General features: G+C 40.2%; 1 protein-coding gene across 2 annotated transcripts in view; it reads left to right on the top strand.

Annotated features, from left to right (window-relative positions):
• The window catches only part of AP3B1 (adaptor related protein complex 3 subunit beta 1), a 516,639-nt gene that overhangs the window by 454,530 nt on the left and 42,019 nt on the right, over nt 1–20,090 (top strand). For both annotated transcript variants that reach the window (XM_033929417.1, XM_033929426.1), the window contains exon 26: nt 18,194–18,332. In XM_033929417.1, coding sequence (XP_033785308.1) covers nt 18,194–18,332 — 139 coding nt within the window. The remainder of the gene's footprint in view (nt 1–18,193; nt 18,333–20,090) is intronic.

Here is a 20,090-nt window from a genome sequence, read left to right as displayed (position 1 = left end):
GCAGCGGACCGGGGTGGGGGTTGAATCGGGCGCTGGAGGGAGGCTGGCATTGGCATGGCAGGGAGGAAGGGGATGTGATCGCCTGTCCCATTGTCCCCGTGTACAGCTTTGGGACGCTGTCTCTGAAAACAGGACATTTCGGCATCCCGAAGCTGTGTGTGGGGACAACGGGATCAAAAATGGGACAGTCCCGTTCATAATGGGACGTATGGACACATTAAATATGATGGACATTTGTTACTCAGTGTTTGCATTATACAGTCATGGATTTCCTTTGGAATTTTCTTCTGCAAGAATAGAAACTTCATTAAAGCTTGGAATTCTACACTTGAAAATTCCACACTTTTTGTTGACATGGTTCAATCAGTGATCTGAAGCAATGTCAAAACATAGCATTACGATTATGCAAATTAAAATAATATTTTAGCTACAGTGGCAAAATAATGCTCAGAATTTAGGAAGTTGGTTGGGCTGAGAACATTTCAGCACCCCCTTATAAATTGCAACCACATCTCTGGGATTTCCTATGCATTTGCACATTCAAGTATACACAATCTTCTCAATCACCACATTTGTACATGTATATTTAAAAAAAATAATAAAAAATAAGCATTCTGAATCTAAATAGTTGGGCAGGTTTAAATTAAAAATAAATAAGTAGCCCAAATGCTTTATAAAATTACTAGCTTTATAGCCCGTTACATTAACGGGTGCTAGAATATATGTGTGTGTGTCTGTCTTTATTTCTTTGTCTCTCTGTCTCCTTAGCCACTTTCTATATTTCTGTCTTTCTTTCTTTTGGCTGTCCACCACCACCCCTTCACTGCTCCCCTTATTCAGCAGCAGCCCTACTCCCTTTGTTTTACCTCCCCCCTGTCCATCAGCACCTCTTCTTGCTCCCCCTGTCTATCAGTAGGCCTCCCTTCCTTTTTTGTTTTACTTCCCCCTCCCCCTGTCCAGCAGGCCTCCCTTCCTTTTTCCCCCTCCCTTCCTGCTCCCCCCTGTCCAGCATTACGCCCTTTCTCTCTCTCACAATACCTAAACAGTTTACAATACATTTACAATGAAAAAAACAAAGTCAATGCTTAAAAGAAACAAAAAAAGTAATATTGAATAAAATAAATTATAATTAAAATGATTGGGGGTTGACAAATTGAAAAGTACTAACTGTAACAGTGGGAGAAGGGGGGACAGGGGAGTGAAAAATACATCGAGATTGAAAATTTTAAAAAGTGGGGGCGGGGAAGGAGAATACAGTAAGATGGCTTCGGTGGTTTTTACTTTTAAATTGTCTGGCCCCTTGCAGGCGTGCGGCGGCTCTTCCCACACGGAGAGGGGAGGAGGGCCCTCCCTTCCTCAGCCCTGCACGCCTTCAGCTGGCCACGGCTTCACACCAGTGAGAGCTCATTCTTCCAGTGCAGGAAAAAGAACCTTTTTGAAAGCGGGCTCCGCCGACAGCCATAGCGGTCTGCAACCGGCGACAGCCACCGTGGCCGACATCCGCCTGGGGGGGGGGCAAATCAGGGAAGTAGCAGGCCGCGAAGCAGCCTGTTTAGAGTGCTGCCGCCCTTGCTGTAGTAAGGACGTTTGTCAGGGCGGCAAGGGACTAAGGGAGCCGAAGGGAGGGTCAGATGGGAGGCTGAATGGGGGTTCGAGTGTGCTGGGGAGAGGAGCGAAGAAGACGCCGATGACCAGCCAGAGAGATTAGCGCGCATGCGCACTCTTACCTGAGGTGCCCTACATCTCACGTAAAACGGACACACGCAGTGGGAGTGCGCATGCGCGGCTTACCGTTTTATTATATTAGATTGCCCTAAAGTTAAGATGTGTTTATATATTCCTGACTTGAAGTATTTCACATCCATACATCAGTGACATAACTACGGATGGGCTCAGGTGGACTTAGGCCCATATAGAGGCAGCACATCTCTGATGTAATTGATGAAGATCCCCAGGCCCCACCAGCTAAAAACTCCCAACACCTCTCCCACATATCTTTTAAAGTTTAAATCTATGCCGGCTACAAGCAGTATGACCAATACAATGCTCACACCAGCCCCACAGCCTTCCTTCTGAATGAACTTCCTGTTTCTACATAAACAGAGTACCGTATTTTCACCCATATACCGCGTGGGGAACACAAATTTATGTAAAAAAAAATTAATATAGCACGCACACGCGTATACCGCGCATGCTAAAACGTCCTCCCGCCTACTCCGAACCGGCATCCTCCCCCCCGCTCGCTTACCCGCGTTTTATAACTTTTTTTTTTCAATCCGATCCGGCATCCTCCCTGCGAACCGGCATCCTCCCCCCCCGCTCGCGTCACCCCCCCTCCCCCGCGATCCTACATCTCCCCCAGCACTGCAAAACATCTCTTACCCGATTGAGCACCGCCACCAGCACCAATGCACAGGATGAGCCAGTGCCCGAAGATCCTCCCTCGTTGGTTTGGGCTGGGCTGGGCTGGGCTGGGCTGGGCTGTGCGGTGCGGGAGAGATCCTCCTTCTTCCTCGGAGAGAGCGAGACCAGAAGGCTTTGAGCATGCGCAAATGCTCGAAGCCTAGTCCAGCCCGGCGCAGGAAGAAGGAGGATCTCTCCCGCACCGCCCAACCCAGCCCAGCCCAAACCAACGAGGGAGGATCTTCGGGCACTGGAACTGGCACGTCCTGTGCATTGGTGCTGGTGCCGGTGCCCAATCGGGTAAGAGATGTTTTGCGGTGCTGGGGGGGATGTAGGATCGCGGGGGAGGGGGGGAGGATGCCGGTTTGCAGGGGGGTTGCCGATCGGAATTGGAAAAAAAAAAGTTGTAAAATGCGCTCACACGTATAACGCACACGGTTTGTAAAATCGTGTATAACGCGCGCGTTATATGTGTGAAAATACGGTAAGTCACAAGGAAGGGCTGTGTGGCTGACACTGCTCACTGCCGGTAAAGATCCGAACTCTAAAAGGTACATGGTGGTAGTAAGGGATTAAATGAGGGGTTGAATGATTGGATTGCCTGGGCAAGAGAAGGAGAGATCAGATTGTCTGTGGGGTACTTCTACCCTCCTTACTTGGGTCCAGGCTCACCCAAAATTGGGTGTCTTGCTGGCTATGCCTCTGTTGTACATTAAACACATAAATCTCTGTTTCTGTTCTAAAGAAGTAATACCAGATTTACTTGTTACAAATATATGGGTCCTGATTTATTACTCTTCACATTGACCCAAAGGGTCAAATTTATAAATGTGTGTGCAAATATGTTCATTTGAATTATTCACAGTGAGGATACATTTATAACATGTTGCCTAAGTGGGCAAGTGGGAGTCTACATTATAAAGATACATAAACACACCTATGTCTTTATAGAATTGCCTGCAAAGCTGCAGAAATCACAGCAAAAAAGAAGCTGCAGACATTTACACCAGCTTGTATTTTATAATGTATGTGCATAAATCACAATGCCATTTATACTGTGTCCAAAACCCAATTCTGTATGTGCCTACCGTAGATTTGTGTACAGTTATACACAATATTGCCTCCAGGCTTGTGTGGATAGGTAGGGAGGGAGGAGGGATTTTATAAACTAGTATACTGTCTTTATCAAATCACCTCCTTGGTAAATAGTCCTACTTATTTGTTAGTGTGATGATTGCTGCAGGTTTACAGTTAATATGCATTATTTACTACATTAACAGCAAATGCAATGTAGTAAATGGGCCCATATACATTTGCATGGTTATTCTGCAAAGTTAGGTTAGAATTATTTTTCTTAACCTCTCTTGATATTCTTACCCTTTGCTGGCCGCTCTGCTTTTCAGCTGCTCATCAAGCCAAGGTGAGTCACTGAATGGGATTTCAGTACATTTCATTTTTAAATGGTTTAAGGCCCCTTTTACTAAAGGATATTCAGATTTTACAAAGGGTATCAAAAATATGGACACTAACCCCTCAAATTCTATTGGCACAAATCAGAATGATGCTTAGTGCGGTTCTATAAAAGTGCCTCATTGTATATAGAATCGCGCTTAGCGACTATACACAGCATAACATTTAGGCCAAGAAAATCCAGATCTAAATAAAAACACCTTGTTGTGTGCAGATCGGGCATATTCTGTTACAGTGCACCCTAAGTTTTAGGAACACCCGTGATCATCCCGTGCTTCTTCCCTGGCCATGCCCCCCCCCCTTTGAGATTCATCCATTAGCAGTGGCATGCACCACTTTAAAGAATGTGCCTACAAAGTTGTGCAGGTAACTTTTAATTAATGCTAATTAACATCAATTAGGTGTTAATTGCCAAGTAACACTGATTGGTTTGTTAAACAATTAGGTTGCTCACACAAATCGACTGTGTGCATTTATTTGCCATATAGAATTTGGGCCTATGTGCCAATTCTATAAAAGTAATTGTATATAAAATTGCGTTTATAGGGCATAAGCTGGCATGTATATGCTTAATTTTAGGCATGAGCACTTATGCCATTTCAAAGGCTGATATAAATGTTGGCACATAAAGGTAATAGTTGCTTGCATAAACGATAGTGTTTTGTAACTTGCATGCACAACTGTAAGATGCTTCTGACCCACCCATGGGCATACTCCATTTATAGTTGCATGATACAGCATTTAGCCACTGCCTAGCTAACTCTAACTGTTAACGGAGAATGCAGATACTCAATGCCAGGCTGTTTTTGGCAATTAACATTGAATATCTGGTTTATTTTTGGTCAGCATAAACTTCAAGGGCTAAATCAATATTCAGCACTGGCTGTTTGATCTGAGTTTATAGTGTTTGGTCACTAAACTTGGCTGATCATCGCTGAAATTTGCCAGTTATCACATGATATAGCCGGATAATTTTTAGCCGCTAACCATGAATATTCAGCAGAAATAACTAGTTATCTGACACTGAATAAGGGACACCACCTTTTTGTAGTTATACAACCACCTTCAAAGTGGTGTACATACAGGTACTGAAGCATTTTTCCTATCTGCCCCAGTGGGCTCACAATCTATCTAATGTACCTGGGGCTGTGGAGGATTAAATGGCTTGCCCAGGGTCACATTTAAATGCTATTTAAATGGTCAGCAACATGTCTGTCTGGTAATATAGTGCTGAAAATCAGCCAGTATGTTTATAGTAGAGAGCTGCAGGGAGCAGAGAACGGGGACAATGGGAACAGGGACAATGGGAATACTGCGGAACCCTGGGATCCCACAGGGTTGGAGGGACCTCAAGGGGCTTAGTGTGCCTCCTTTTCCTGCCCTCCAACCGTACTCGCCCCTCCACAGAGCAGCTTTCAGCACTCCCAGCATACTGCCCGTAGCCGACCCAGAAGCCTACTCTCCAACATCAGAGCTGACGTCAGAGGGAAGGCTTCCAGGTCAGCAGCATGCAGGGCCCGTGGCCCTATGAAGAAGTGCGGCTGGAAGGCAGGAAGGAGTCAGCTGACCTGGATGGCTCCGGTACAGTCTTGAAGGGGGGGGGCACTGAAATAGTTAGGCAACAGAATGGAGGGAGGGAACGAGTGCATGCACGCTTTGGACCAAAGGAGGGGAGAGAGGGGACATGAACATGGGATAAAGGAGGGAACGCGTTGGGACATGGGCAGGGCACAAACTTGGGACAAAGAAGGGAGGGAGGGGGCATGAACTTGGGACAGATATGGGAGAGAGGAATGGCGCACAAACTTGGGACGTAGGATGGAGGGAGGGAGGGAATAGAAAAGGAGAATTGTTAGGCGTGAGTGAGAGGGAAAGAGATGTGCACACAGGAAATGGAAGAAAGGAGAATTGTGGGGCATAGGGAGGAAGAGGAGTGAGGTACAAATGCATGGGGAAAAGAAAGATGAGAGGGAGAAAGGTTATGGTGGTGGAAAGGGAACAGTATGACAGATTGAAAGGGATGCAAGAGGGAGGAGTGGTGGATGGAATGGAGGGAGAGATGGCTGTTTGCCAATCCCAGCGTTGGTGAGTGTTCTTCAACATCTTTATAAACGATCTGGACATTGGTACGACAAGTGAGGTGATTAAATTTGCAGACGATATGAAGTTATACAGAGTAGTGAAGACACGGGGATTGCGAAAATCTGCAACATGACATAATCAAGCTCGAGAAATGGGCATCGACTTGGCAAATGAGGTTCAACGTGGATAAGTGCAAAGTGATGCATGTCGGTAACAAAAATCTCATGCACGAATACAGGATGTCTGGGGCGGTACTTGGAGAGACCTCCCAGGAAAGGGACTTGAGAGTTCTGATCAACAAGTCGATGAAACCATCTGCACCAATGCGCTGCAGCGGTAAAAAGGGCGAACAGAATGCTAGGAATGATCAAGAAGGAGATCACGAACAGATTAGAGAAGGTTATCATGCCACCTTACCGGGCCATGGTGCTCTCTCACCTGGAGTACTGCATCCAGCACTGGTCGCCGTACATGAAGAAGGACATGGTAGTACTTGAAAGCGTCCAGAGAAGAGCGACTAAAATGGTTAAGGGTATGGAGGAGTTGCTGTACAGTGCGAGATTGGAGAAGCTGTGCCTCTTCTCCTTTGAAAAGAGAATACTGCGAGGGGACATGATCGAAACATTCAAAATACTGAAGGGAATAGACTTAGTAGAGAAAGACAGACTGTTCACCCTCTCCAAGGTAGGGAGAACGATAGGACACTCTCTAAAGTTGAAAGGGGATAAATTCCGTACAAACGTAAGGAAATTGTTCTTCACCCAGAGAGTGGTAGAAAACTGAACGCTCTTCCGGATCCTGTTATAGGGGAAAACGCCCTCCAGGGTTTCAAGACAAAGTTGGACATGTTCATGTTAAACTGGTGAGACTGGACTCATTTGGAGCACTGGTCTTGACTTAGAGGCCGCCGTGTGAGCAGACTGCTGGACAGTATGGATCACTGGTCTGACCCAGCAGCAGCAATTCTTATGTTCTTATGTACAGAGAAGGGCAACAAAAATGATAAAAGGGATGGGACGACTTCGCTATGAGGAAAGGCTAAAGCAGCTAGGGCTCTTCAGCTTGGAGAAGAGATGGTTCAGGGGTGATATGATAGAGGTCTGTAAAATAATGAGTGGAGTGGAAAGTGATATGAATCGCTTGTTCACTCTCTCCAAAAATACTAGGACTAGGGGACATGCGATTAAGCAACTAAGTAGTAGATTTAAAACAAACCGAGAAAATATTTCTTCACACAACATGTAATTAAACTCTGGAATTCGTTGCCAAAGAATGTGGTGAAATCAATTAGCTTAGTGGGGTTTAAAAAAGATTTGGATAATTTCCTAAAAGAGAAATCTTTAGGCCATTATTGAGATGTCTTGGGAAATCTACTGTTTATTCCTAAGATAAGCAGCATAAAATCTGTTTTGCTACTTGGGATCTAGATGCTTGGGACCTAGGTTGTATAAGTAATGTGTACAGCAGTCCTTTGTACTGTTATACTATCACTCGTGTTCTCCACAAACAGTACTTCATAACATGTTCATTTATAATTTTTACTTATTCATTGGTCTTAAGAAGTACCAGTATTAGCCAATTGGTTTGAGTAGCCAAATACTATGTGGCACTAGCCTCCTCATCAGACCGTTATGTTTTATATAAAGTGCTTTAGTGCATTAGTGCTTCTATACTTCAGTGCTTGAGTAAATAAATAATCTTTCAACTTATCTTTTTTTCTGCATTTTCTGAGTTTTCCCTTTGTCAATAGTTATCGGGAAAGGACCTGTCATTCCGACATGTTTCGCCTGAAGGCTGTATCAAGAAAAAGTCCCCTGCAATAAAATGCATTCATTAAACTCAGTATAAGAAATCAATTTAATTAAAAAACCTTTCTGCTATTGCAAACATCTCTAAAAACATCTTTAAAGAAAGGGGTTCTTCCCAACCGGCAAGTCCTTTAGTAGTTGAATAGTTACCTCTTCTGCTTTAGCTCCACACCATCCCGATCATTGAAAATTTTGTGACAAAGTTGGCCGTGGCATTTTTTGCTCCTCTTTTTAACCTCCCTCTTTTCTGACATCAGGGGCAGCAGTAGCAAATCAGGAATCAGATGAGTCATCCAGGAAATAGAATGTCAGATCCCTTCCCGATAACTATTGACAAAGGGAAAACTTAGAAAATGTACAAAAAAAGATAAGTTGAAAGATTATTTATTTATTTACTCAAGCACTGAAGTATAGAAGCACTAAAGCACTTTATATAAAACATAATAGTCTGATGAGGAGGCAAGTGCCACATAGTATTTGACCAATCAAACCAATTGGCTAATACTGGCACTTCTGAAGACCAATGAATAAGTAAAAATTATAAATGAACATGTTATGAAGTACTGTTTGTGGGACCTAGGTTGGCCACTGTTGTAAATAGGATACTGGGCTTGATGGACCTTTGGTCTGTCCCAGTAGGTCAATTTTTATGTTCTTATGAGATGAGCTAATTCTCTGGAATGATCAATCAACAAGTCTGCTGGCATGGATGTTGGCTGGTTGTCTGCCTCTGATGCCAAAGCACGAAACCGTAGCCACGGAAAACAAGAAATGGCATTAACAATTTCATTGTGGACACCAAGGATATGCTTAGGAGGCAAAGTAAAATTCAGATCCTAACACCAACACCTGCAAAATCTCTACCATCATAGGGCAAGAGCAGATGAAACCAAGCCACCATGAAATTGACTTTAATGGCCTTGCTGAATGGCCCCCCTGGGGTGGGCCGATGACAAGGTAGACCTCTGAAGAAAATCCCATTTTGAAAGGCTGAATACAAGCTACCACAGACAGAACATCTGTGCCAAAAACAACAAGCAAAAAAGCCTGGCATTAAAATGAAAGCACACCAGCCCTGCCAACCCCACCCCCTGAGGACCCAGAAGGCCAAGGGAAATCCCAAAGTCCTACTATGTCCAGTTGGAACAGGACTTGATACACCCACAGCACTATTTCCAGGTACTTAAGGACAATTTCCTAGCACCAAACATTTAAATAGTACATAACAAACCGACATCATATTGGCCATTTAATTATCTATATTCTGAAATCTACATGACTAGTACCATAGAGTTGTTGCTTAGTGCATTTTCTTATACACATATATGTCTTCTTTTTTTATTGCAGTTTCACTGGTTAATATTCTATCAATGTGGCACAGTGGTGATATATGGTAGGTTATTTGTTTCAGGTTTCTATTTCTCCACAATATTTTCACCATTCTGTAGTTACCTTCATTTGGTAATACACGTTGTTTATATTGGCATATAACCAAATTATTATGATTAGGTCCAAAATTAGATTGTCTTCGTCTTTCTGTAGCTTTGGTTTCTGGATCCTCTCTACAAATTGAGATTTCTGCAAAGATTTTGGGAGTCCTTTTTGACTCCTCTCTCTCTCTTAAGGATCAAATTAACTCTGGTCAAGAAATGTTTTTTTAATCTACATATGCTGAGGAAGGTTTTTCATCATCATCATTTTTCTATTTTAGTTCAGTCAATTATACTATCTCGCCTTGATTACTGCAATGTTATTTACCTCAGCATTACAAAAATTTGCCTTTACAGATTGCAATTGATTCAAAATACTGCTGCGAAATTGATTTTTGGGAAGCGTAAATTTGACCATGTGACTCCATTGCTTCAGAGTCTTCATTGGCTCCCAGTTTATTTTAGAGTTCAATTTAAATGTGCTTGTGTTGCTTTCAAGATCCTTTATGGTATCTTTACTCCTCTTATTCCTTTATCTTGGAATGTCTACAGATTCTCTTTCGCAAGAGGCATCCAACAATTTAAGTTATCCCTTCCTTCCAGGAAAGGGACTAAAGGAGTCAAGATTTTTAGTCAATCTTTGATTTTTAAATTTTCTCAACTTTGGAAAGATCTTCTGCTTCTTTTGAGGAGTTCTGGTTCACTTCCATTTTTTCGTAAATCTTTAAACACTTTATTTGCTAAACATTTTGAAAATTAATTTTCTTAAAATTTTGTCATTATTCCTTATGGGTTTTTTTTTCTGTTAAGTTAACTATTGTAAACTGAATCGAGTTTTCTTGGAATGATGACTCGGAATATAAAGCCAAGCCTTAGATTAGATTAGTCACCATCACTTTTAGTCTGTAGTATAAGATCACTTTTTCACTTTGGTTATCCACACAATCATTATCAAATTGCTATTACACTACTCCTTCCGTATTCGCGGGGGTTAGGGGCAGAGCCGGCCCACGAATATTAAAAAACCGTGAGTAATATTCAGGCCGGTTCTGCCCCTAACCCCCACTTCCCCCGGCTATTTTAAGCCTTGAAAGCCTCCCCTTAAGCCTTACCTTGTGGTCTAGCGGGTTTTCAGGCAAGAGCAATCTTCCCACGCTCCTGCCCTGTGCAGATCGCTCACAGGAAATGGCTGCCTTGAGCTCCCATAGTTTCTTGAGCCATTTCCTGTGAGCGATCTGCTCGGGGCAGGAGCGTGGGAAGATCGCTCCTGTCCCGAAAACCCACTAGACCACCAGGTAAGGCTTAAGGGGGAGCTTACAGGGCTTAAAATAGCCTGAAAACTGAAAATGCTTTTTTTGTTTTAAAACCGCGAATAAGCAAATCTGTAGACACGGAATTTGCGAATACGGAGGGGGAAGTGTACTTCTGAATGTTTTGGGACTTATTTTATACCTTTAGGCTCATTATATTGAGCAACTGCTATATTAATTTCATAAGAACATAAGAATAGCCGTACTGGGTCAGACCAATGGTCCATCAAGCCCAGTAGCCCGTTCTCACGGTGGCCAGTCCAGGTCGCTAGTACCTGGCCAAAACCCTAGGTGTAGCAGTATTCCATGCTACCAATACAAGGCAAGCAGTGGCTTCCTAGCACTTTTGAGCACTTACATGGTCTTCCTTTTTCTTATTGCACTATATAAATTCATTTAGTACCACTTCAGGTTCACATATAATTTGGCTTCTAAAATATATTTTCAGGTTGTACAATTTCTGTTGCCTTGTTCCCTAAAGACTCCCGAGGAAAGCTTCATTTGCTGAAACATGGACTGTGTTGGGTCTTACAATAAATACATCATTCCCCTGTGACCTGCTACTTTATCCTCATGGCTTATTTTAATAAATCTTTTAAGCATTTTCCAGAATCCTCCTGTAAGTCATCCAGGTATTGTGCGGTTCTCTCCCACTTTTATTTTGATGGGTTTCTCCTGTGGTGGTTTTTACCCCTTTGCCACTTTTTCTACCACATATGACACCATCTACTGTACAATGCTGTGGTACACCAGTGGGGAATGCAATATGGCACCTAATATGACTGAAAACATTGCAGCTACGTGTGATTTTCAAGCCTAGTATCCTGAAAAGTAAAGGTTTTAAGAAAAAAAAGAATTGAAAAGTCTACTGGTTAAACTTAATGATAGCAACCCATTACAAAATTGGTGCATGTAATATATTTTAATTTAGGGGAAAAACTATTTTTGAAATGAATTCTTAATTTTATTATGATTTATGCATCCAGTTTGTGTTTCTAGCAAGCAAGATGCTAATTCTTTAAATGGTCAGACATTTACTGCTTTCTGGCCCTTACCTACCTCAAGCAATCATATTTGATGCCCCTTAATTAGAGTACCTTTTTTCTTTCCAGGTTCTTTTCCACCTCAGCAATCGAGACAATACATTTGCTTACCATGCTGCTCTCCTAAGTGTTCTTTTGCATGTAAATTAATCTTGATTCAGTTTACACTGTCATGCTGAGTGGTACAAATTGCCTATAACAATAAAACAGCATGAGTTTAAAAAAAGGGGGGTGCTGGGAAGGCAGAATGAATGTGTGCCTTACTTGATAGGATGTTACTTTGCTTTATGCCAATACATTAGCCAACGATAATGAATCTTCTGTTCTGAAAAGCATGGTATAGTTGATTTTTTAATTTTACTTCAATGGAGCAGTACCTTGTCTTTTATAGAACAAGTTAGACAAACCATTAATGACAAGAGTGTTAAGGTTAAATATGAAGCAATGCATTCACTTGTCTGAGTGCTATCCATCTTTCCATTTACAGGAGCTTGACAAAAGTACTGGCTTTGTACAACATTTCCTTTCATTACACGCTGCAGGAAAACAGGCTTTTAACATCAACATAGTTGCATTCATTTATTCAACATTTGCTCTTCAATAGAGCTTAATGGAGAAGGTTTAAATCCTAAATGAGTATACACATCTCTCAGCAGTGTTATAGCAGCTCCTGTGCTCTCCTTAAAAGCAGTTTCAGGCTGCTTGTGTGGTTTTGAAAGGTTCTGCTCAATATGGAAGTTAAACAGTCTGAAACAGAATGTAATGTTCCGGCGTTTGATAACATTAGCACAGCTTTTTGCTAGAAGCAGGATATTTGTTTGTGCTTTTCTGCAGAGCAAATCATATCCTAAAATAGCTCTTAATATCCTTTTTCTCCCATAGATTGCTTCATTCAACTAGTTTTCTTTCTTCAATTCCAGATTAAATTTATAACAAAAGCACGGTTGACTGTTATTGCATAAAAATCTGAGCTTTTATTTTTGAGTATGTATAAAACCATTTTGACATTTTGCGAACTACATACAAAGCCTGATTCACTAAGGTGTAGTGACAATACGCATTTTCCATGTTAAAACCTTATGTGCACCATAGTGAAGCAGCATCTTGGTAATTTGAAGTGATGTAGAAAAGATTTGAGGGGATTTTGTAGGGTTTTAATAGTACTGGTAAAGTATGTCGGGCTATGACAGGTTTGAGCTTTGTATATTGGTAATCTTAGAATATTGTGTAATTCATGGTAATTGGTAAAAAATGAAACAATACTTGAGAGTATACCATTTTTCAGTAATATTTGTTTTACATATTTTAATCAAATGTAATTTGCCCAAATGCTGAAGGCTTCTGTTAGGAACTGTATTAAGAACTTACTTCTAAAGCAACAGAGGTTTGCATTAAGAAAAATAAAAACAGCTTATTTTTTTTCCACTCCTTAGACTGGATTTCAAAAGGATTTTAAAAGTCCTAATCAGTAATTTCCCTTTAAGGCTGGGACTGTCAATGTGCTGTGGTGTATTCAGAGTGAGTCCTTGGCCCCGCCTCCCCTAACATAAGACAATTTGCCAATGCTGTCAGCACTTTATTACCTGAGTAATAAAGACCTAAGGTTTCGCCCAAGCTCTGTAATAGTACAATAGCATATCTGGAGAGACAAATAATGAACCACCATCAGTTCATTTAGTAATTTCTATAGATGTTAAGATTATTTTTTAATGATGTATTAATCTAGAGTGGAATTATAAAATCATTTATGCCACTCGTTCCATCTGTACTTTATTTCAAATAAAGATGCAGAATTACCACAGTGGTTAATATGGCTGTTTATATATACAATTTGAAGGAAACAAAACATTTACACTAGACTTGTTTCATCTTATTATCTACCTAGTAGGTACCCACTAGCTACATACATTTTATGTATGAAATGGCATAACTTAATATTTTCATATTTCATTGTACAGTATATTATATTAAAACATTGTGAATGATAATTCCTAGACAATTAACTTTTGATTTGTACCCAGCTGGTTTAGGATGGCATCTAGAATTTAATTTAAATACATAAAACAGCATTTACAATTATTTTCTAGCAAACAAAAGCTTTAATAATTTCTTTGTATTTCTGTTTGCATATGCGCTCAAATTGATTACGTGAATTGGCCAAAGTATACAAAAACCAGGGCTGGTGAATGTTTCCCTTAGAGCAAGGGTAGGGAACTCCAGTCCTCGAGAGCCGTATTCCAGTCGGGTTTTCAGCATTTCTCCAATGAATATGCATGAGATCTATTTGCATGCATTGCTTTCAATGCATATTCATTGGGGAAATCCTGAAAACCTGACTGGAATATGGCTCTCGAGGACCGGAGTTCCCTACCCCTGCCTTAGAGGTATGCATTTCCATATTGAACCGTATTCCATTAAAGGGGCACTATAGCAGATGTACAAGAATAAGCAGATGGACTCAGTGTTCAGTCTTCAGAAGATTCTTGATGGTGTCTTGAATGAGAACAGAGATCACTTCTGGTGTCTAAACTAACTTTATTTGCAGAGCTCCAAACAATGTTAGGTTCAATGTGGTATTATACTGTAGCTCTAAAAATTTTACCCTGAGTATTCAGATTGTTTTTAATACTTTATATGACAAGTAGTGTTCGAGTCAGTTTTGATAGGTACTAATGATTTCAATATATTTTATTGTTTAAGGTTTTAATAAGTTATTGTGTCTTTAGGTAATTAACATATGTTAACATATTTTGTTTACGGGAAACTTCCATTAAGTCAGCTCTGATAACAATGTTTTATATTTGAATCATAAAAATGAGATAACTTGAGACATTTTCCCTTCAAAATTAGGATATCCTTTGTAGGCTTATAGTGCTGCATTTTCCCCCAGATTTGGTGATGCAAAACTATTTCTGCAAGGAAGTACCTTATATGGCATATTTTACATTGCTCTATAATTTTATAGTCAAACCAGAGGGAAGGAGAATCTTGGAAAGTTTGTTTTTAAGGAGAGAACAGGAATTTAAAATTTAAACAATGTCCAATAGTCTTAGGGCTCCTTTTATCAAGCCGCGCCAGCGGTTTAACGCGCGTAATAGCGCACGTTAAACCGCTGGCCGCGCTAGCCGCTAACGTCTGCCTTGAGCAGGCGGTAGGTTTTTTTGGCCAGCGCGGGGGTTAGCGCATGATTAAAAGTCGCGCGCGCTAACCCCGCTAGCGTGGCTTGATAAAAGGAGCCCCTAGTGTTTGTTGAAGCATAAGAACATAAGAACTGCCATCTCCGGATCAGACCTTCGGTCCATCAAGTCCGGCGATCCGCACACGCGGAGGCCCTGCCAGGTGTACACCTGGTGTAATTTATAGTCCACCATATCTTTATATGCCTCTCTTAAGGAGATATGCATCTAGTTTGCTCTTGAAGCCTAGGACGGTCGATTCCGCAATAATCTCATCTGGGAGGGCATTCCAGGTGTCAACCACTCTCTGAGTGAAGCAGAACTTCCTGACATTAGTCCTGAACCTGTCCCCCCTTAGCTTCATTACATGTCCTCTAGTCCGTGTCAAATTGGACAATGTAAATAATCTTCTCTGCTCTATTTTGTCGATTCCTTTCAGTATTTTGAAGGTCTCGATCATATCCCCACGCAGTCTCCTTTTCTCAAGGGAGAATAATCCTAGTGTTATAAGTCTGTCCTCGTATTCCAGTTTTTCCATACCCTTCACCAGTTTTGTTGCTCGTCTCTGCACCCTCTCCAGCAGTTTTATATCCTTCTTTAGGTAGGGAGACCAATGTTGGACGCAGTATTCCAAGTGTGGTCTGACCATTGCCCTATAAAGCGGCATTATAACTTTCTCCGATCTACTCGAGATTCCTTTCTTTATCATGCCCAACATTCTATTTGCCTTCTTTGCCGCTGCCGCGCATTGTGCCGACGGCTTCAGGGTCCTGTCTATCAGTACACCCAGGTCCTTTTCTTGTTCACTCTTCCCCAGAGTTGCACCTGACATTGTATACTCGTATTCCATGTTCAGTACCAAAATATTGATAGCGCCTGCAGTGGACAAATGCCCTGTCAAAATGAATAATAGCTTTAAAATTTTGAAACACATGGAAAAAAAATCTGCAATTAAGCAGTTAAATTTTCAAATTATTTATTGTTGTATGCTTGTGTTGTTATAATTAAAAATGTGAGACCAGTTCAAATTCAGATGTACCTTTAAAGACTATTTAGAAAACATCAAAAGCAGATCTCCTTGTTTTAGAGTTTTGAAATATGCACTGTATCAAACTAACTCAAGTTGCAACAGATAACTGGTTTCTATATTTTTGTTTTGTGAACAGTATATGCTTCAAAAGTATAAATTCTGAGCTAGAAAAGAGACCTACTGATACCATGTTCTTCCAGCTTCTCATGACCATGTTTATACCAGAAAGCTAAAAGAATTTGCAAGAGTTAAACTTAAAATGAAATGCTGAATTACAATTTAAATGAATACAGTCTTAACAAATCAGCATGTATTCAAATGATCTGAATTGTATCAAGTTTGAAATTTGTGGCTGGTAGCGCTAGTCCTCAAGACTTCATCCATAATTACCCATTTGTACATGTTTCATGTGCCTTCATAATTCAGTTACCTTAAAATACAATTAAAAATATCAAAAGTAAAACTAAGGGGTCCTTTTACTAAGACACGTTAGTGCTTCTTAGCGCTCGCTAAATGCTAACGCGTCCATAGGATATAATAGACGCGTTAGCATTTAGCGTGCGCTAAGACGCACTAGCGTGCCTTAGTAAAAGGACCTCTTAATGTGTCATTTACTTGCCTCATTTTTTAATCTATTACACTTGGGCATATAATGGCTCTAAATTTCTGGCCTCTCATTAAGAAAATGAAATAGCAACAAGAAATTTGTAGAGGGAAATATGTACAGCTATTTTCTATGTAAGCCCACAGATAAAACTGTAATCAAGATCTATCCTATATATCAAGTCATAGAAAAGAAAGAGGATTATTCCATTTACCTGTGATTTTACTATTAGTTTATTGCAGTGGAATAAATATCTTCACAGAAGCATACAAGGGTTCTGTCATCTGTGTTGAAGTTGTCATTTTTACCTGTTTTATTTGTATTTTACCTCCTACTAGTTCTGGTCTTATTAGTGGCCTAGTGGTAGAGATGCTGCCTCAGCACACTGAGGTTCTGGGATCTAATCCCAGCATTGCTTCTTGTGACCCTGGGCAAGTCAATTAATCCTCCATTGCCCCAGGTTCAAAGTAAGTACCTGTAGATATGTAAACTACTTTGAATGTATAACCACAAAAATGGTATAGAAGTCCCATTCCCTTTCCTTTATTACCAGTTCTTCATCCTTCAGTTGTTTGCATTGGAAAAATATTTTTTTGTATGTCAATGTAGACGCCGGAAATGTAGGTCTTGAAAACCTTAAACTTAGCTGTAAATAGTAGAGCAGATATAACTTTGAAAATGACCAAACAGTGGTCTTTAAAAAATAACATAGAAACTAGAAAGCAAGAAAGGGGAGTTTATTAATATGTCTTTTTGAATCTATTATTAAACCATGGTGTTTTGCAGCATTTTCCTCCACCCCCCTTCCCTACTCTTACCACATGTGACCTGCTCCTTTAGGCCCCTCCCCCTTCCCTTCCCACGGTCTAGCCTGCTCCAAGGGCCCCCCTTCCCTTATTGCGTTCCTCGCAGGCAGGCCCAGCTTCTCCCTGCACGTTACCTTTTTTTTCATTCTGTTGCCCTCCCTCGCGTGGCTGCCTGCCTGCCTGGTCCCGTTGAGCGGCGAGCGGCTGGAGTCTTTTTTGTCGGCGCTTCCCTGCCCGCCCCGCGGTCTGGCTTGCTCCTGGCAAATTTTTTTTTTTTTAAGTTTAAAGGTGTCACGGCGGCTCCTCTCGATCCCCGCCAGCGTCGGAAGCCTTCTCTGACGCTGGTGTGGCTCGTGAGAGGAGCCGACACCGTGATCTTGTGGAGAGCAGGGAGTCCAGTGCTGGTGGCCAGTCCTGCCGGCAAGTGTAGGTATGTGCTGTAAGGCTGGGTTCTCGCACATGCGCACTCCTGCCACCACAGACCTACTGATCATGGAACACGCAGGTAAGAGTGCGCATGCGCGTCTAGGGTTTTATTATATTAGATATCACTTAGCACAGAAAATATTAAAGTGGCTAGAAGTTAACAAATTTATTTAGAGTGATCTTTGTAACAAACTTAGGGCCCCTTTTACGAGTACAAAGCTGCGGTAGTGATCTTGCCACAGTAAATGCTCCAAAACACATTCAGTTCCTGTGAGTTTTTGTGCATTTATCATGGCGGCATCACTACAGTGGCTTTGTAAAAGAGATCTTTATTTAAGATGTATTGTTCTAAGTCTTACTTCTTGTAATAAATCATATACATAATGTGTTCCATCCATTCAGATTTGCTTTATCAAACCCTAATTATAAGTTAGAGCTTTTTGCATTTTTTTGCATCTTTAAATCTTTTATTATAGTTTTAATTGAGATATGCCAGAAGTGTATGCTCTTTATATTCGTAAATCTGCCTAAAGGTGTTTAGAAAACTATTTAGCAGTCAAAGTATGTGTAAATTATTATCCTGATTCTCTTGCTTAATATTACAGGAAAGCTGACAGGAATGAATGAGAACTTTGCTATTGTTACTGTTGCTCCTCAAAATTCTATACCCCAGATACTTATTCAGAAGATGGTAAATGTGGCAAATCTTGGTGTGGTTCCTTCTGGGCAAGACAATATACACAGGTAAATTGGATTGATTGTTCTATTGGCAGGAAACAGTTCTTAACTTATAATCATGAAATAATTGTGATAATTGTGATCGTGATAATCATAGGGAAACAAGATTTTATGTATGTGATATGGAAACCACATAATTGTATGCGGTATATAAATTTTAAATAAATAAATAAATTAGCCACAGTTTCATTAGAATAACCTGGAGAATAAGGTACAGCTGGTAGAACTGTGAGTACTGCAACATCTGAGGTTGAAAGCATCCATTTATACACTGGCCAGAACCTTTCTGATGCACCCTAATTATAAAAAATTGTTCCAGCTTTCCCTGCTGAGAGTTTATATGCCAGCCTATTTGATATCCCTGTATTAATTTCATAACTCTGGTTAAGAATGTGTGTGTTTTTTATGGTGGCTGTAGCAAACTAAGATGATTTTGTTGATCATTGTGCAGCCTTAAAATGATATAATGGCATTGACAAAGTATCACAAAGAAACAGGAAATATCTTCTTCTCAAAGTTGGGAAGCAAAAAACAACAGCGAAGATTAGTTTCTCTATTAAATAATCAAGACTCGGCACAATTGTGTTTCGGCCCGGAGGGCCTGTCTCAGGAGTCTAAAGTGTGAAATAACATGAAAATATTCAACTGACACAAATACAATGAATCTAATACATAGTTGATGGTGTAAAACAAAATAAAATCTAAAATGAAATAATAAATTAACTCATATGTGTAAAAGTTAAAAAAATATATAAATAAATAGCTAACATAAATAACATGGAATTTGTATAATAATATACCTCCTCTTTTACTAAGGCACACTAGCCGTTTTAGCGCATGCTAAACGCTAACACATCCATAGAATATAATGGACGAGTTAGCATTTAGCGCGTGTTAATATTTAGCATGTGCTAAAACAGCTAGCACACCTTAGTAAAAGGACCCCATAGATTTTGTGTTGTTAATAATATAGAATGTGATGTTTAAAGTAAAACATTATGAAATAAACATCTATAAATAAGCATTTCAAACATTTATATCTTTAAAATACTTTTTTATCCTTAATTGATTGAAGTGCAAAGATGACATGCTAGTAATAATAATACATAAAAGATATATATAAAAAATTATTAAATTGCATTATAGTATAATAACATGTAGACCTTTTAACATCTAAAAAATGATAAGATTCAAAATAAAAATACAAAATGATAATATCAATAAAACATGAAAACATACCACCTTTATCACTCAAAAAAGAGCTGAGGAGAGGACTGAAAACATTAAGCAAAATAATGATAGTAATAATAATTAAAATTTAAAAAATTAGGCAACTTTTCTATAGGCTTGTCATCATGATAAAAATAAAGGTGGCTATCCACCTAACAATATCTGTTCGTAGCCACTGAACAATATCTGTTGTATGAACACTACCTGTTTAAAATATAAATGAACATACCTGAACATTGATTGAAAAGATGTCGAGGGGTATAACAGAAAATCAATGCCTGTGGAATTTGTATAACCTTATTTTGTAGGAGACACTGTTAGGAAAAAATGTAAGAAGAAGAGGAGAAAAAAAAAAAAGGGGGGGGGGGAAAGAAAATGAAGAAGAAAAAAAGAAAACAAAAGAGGGGAAAAAAGAGAAACAAAAACCAAAAAAAGAAATAAGGTAGAAGGAGATGGAGAAAAGGTTAGATTGCTTAAAAGTATATGTACAAAAGAGACGGGTAGACTATACAAAGGGAGTGGTCTAAAAACTCG

The sequence above is a fragment of the Geotrypetes seraphini genome, chromosome 1 (assembly GCF_902459505.1).
Source record: "Geotrypetes seraphini chromosome 1, aGeoSer1.1, whole genome shotgun sequence".
NCBI lineage: Eukaryota > Metazoa > Chordata > Amphibia > Gymnophiona > Dermophiidae > Geotrypetes > Geotrypetes seraphini.
This window is presented reverse-complemented; position numbering and strand designations above follow the sequence as displayed.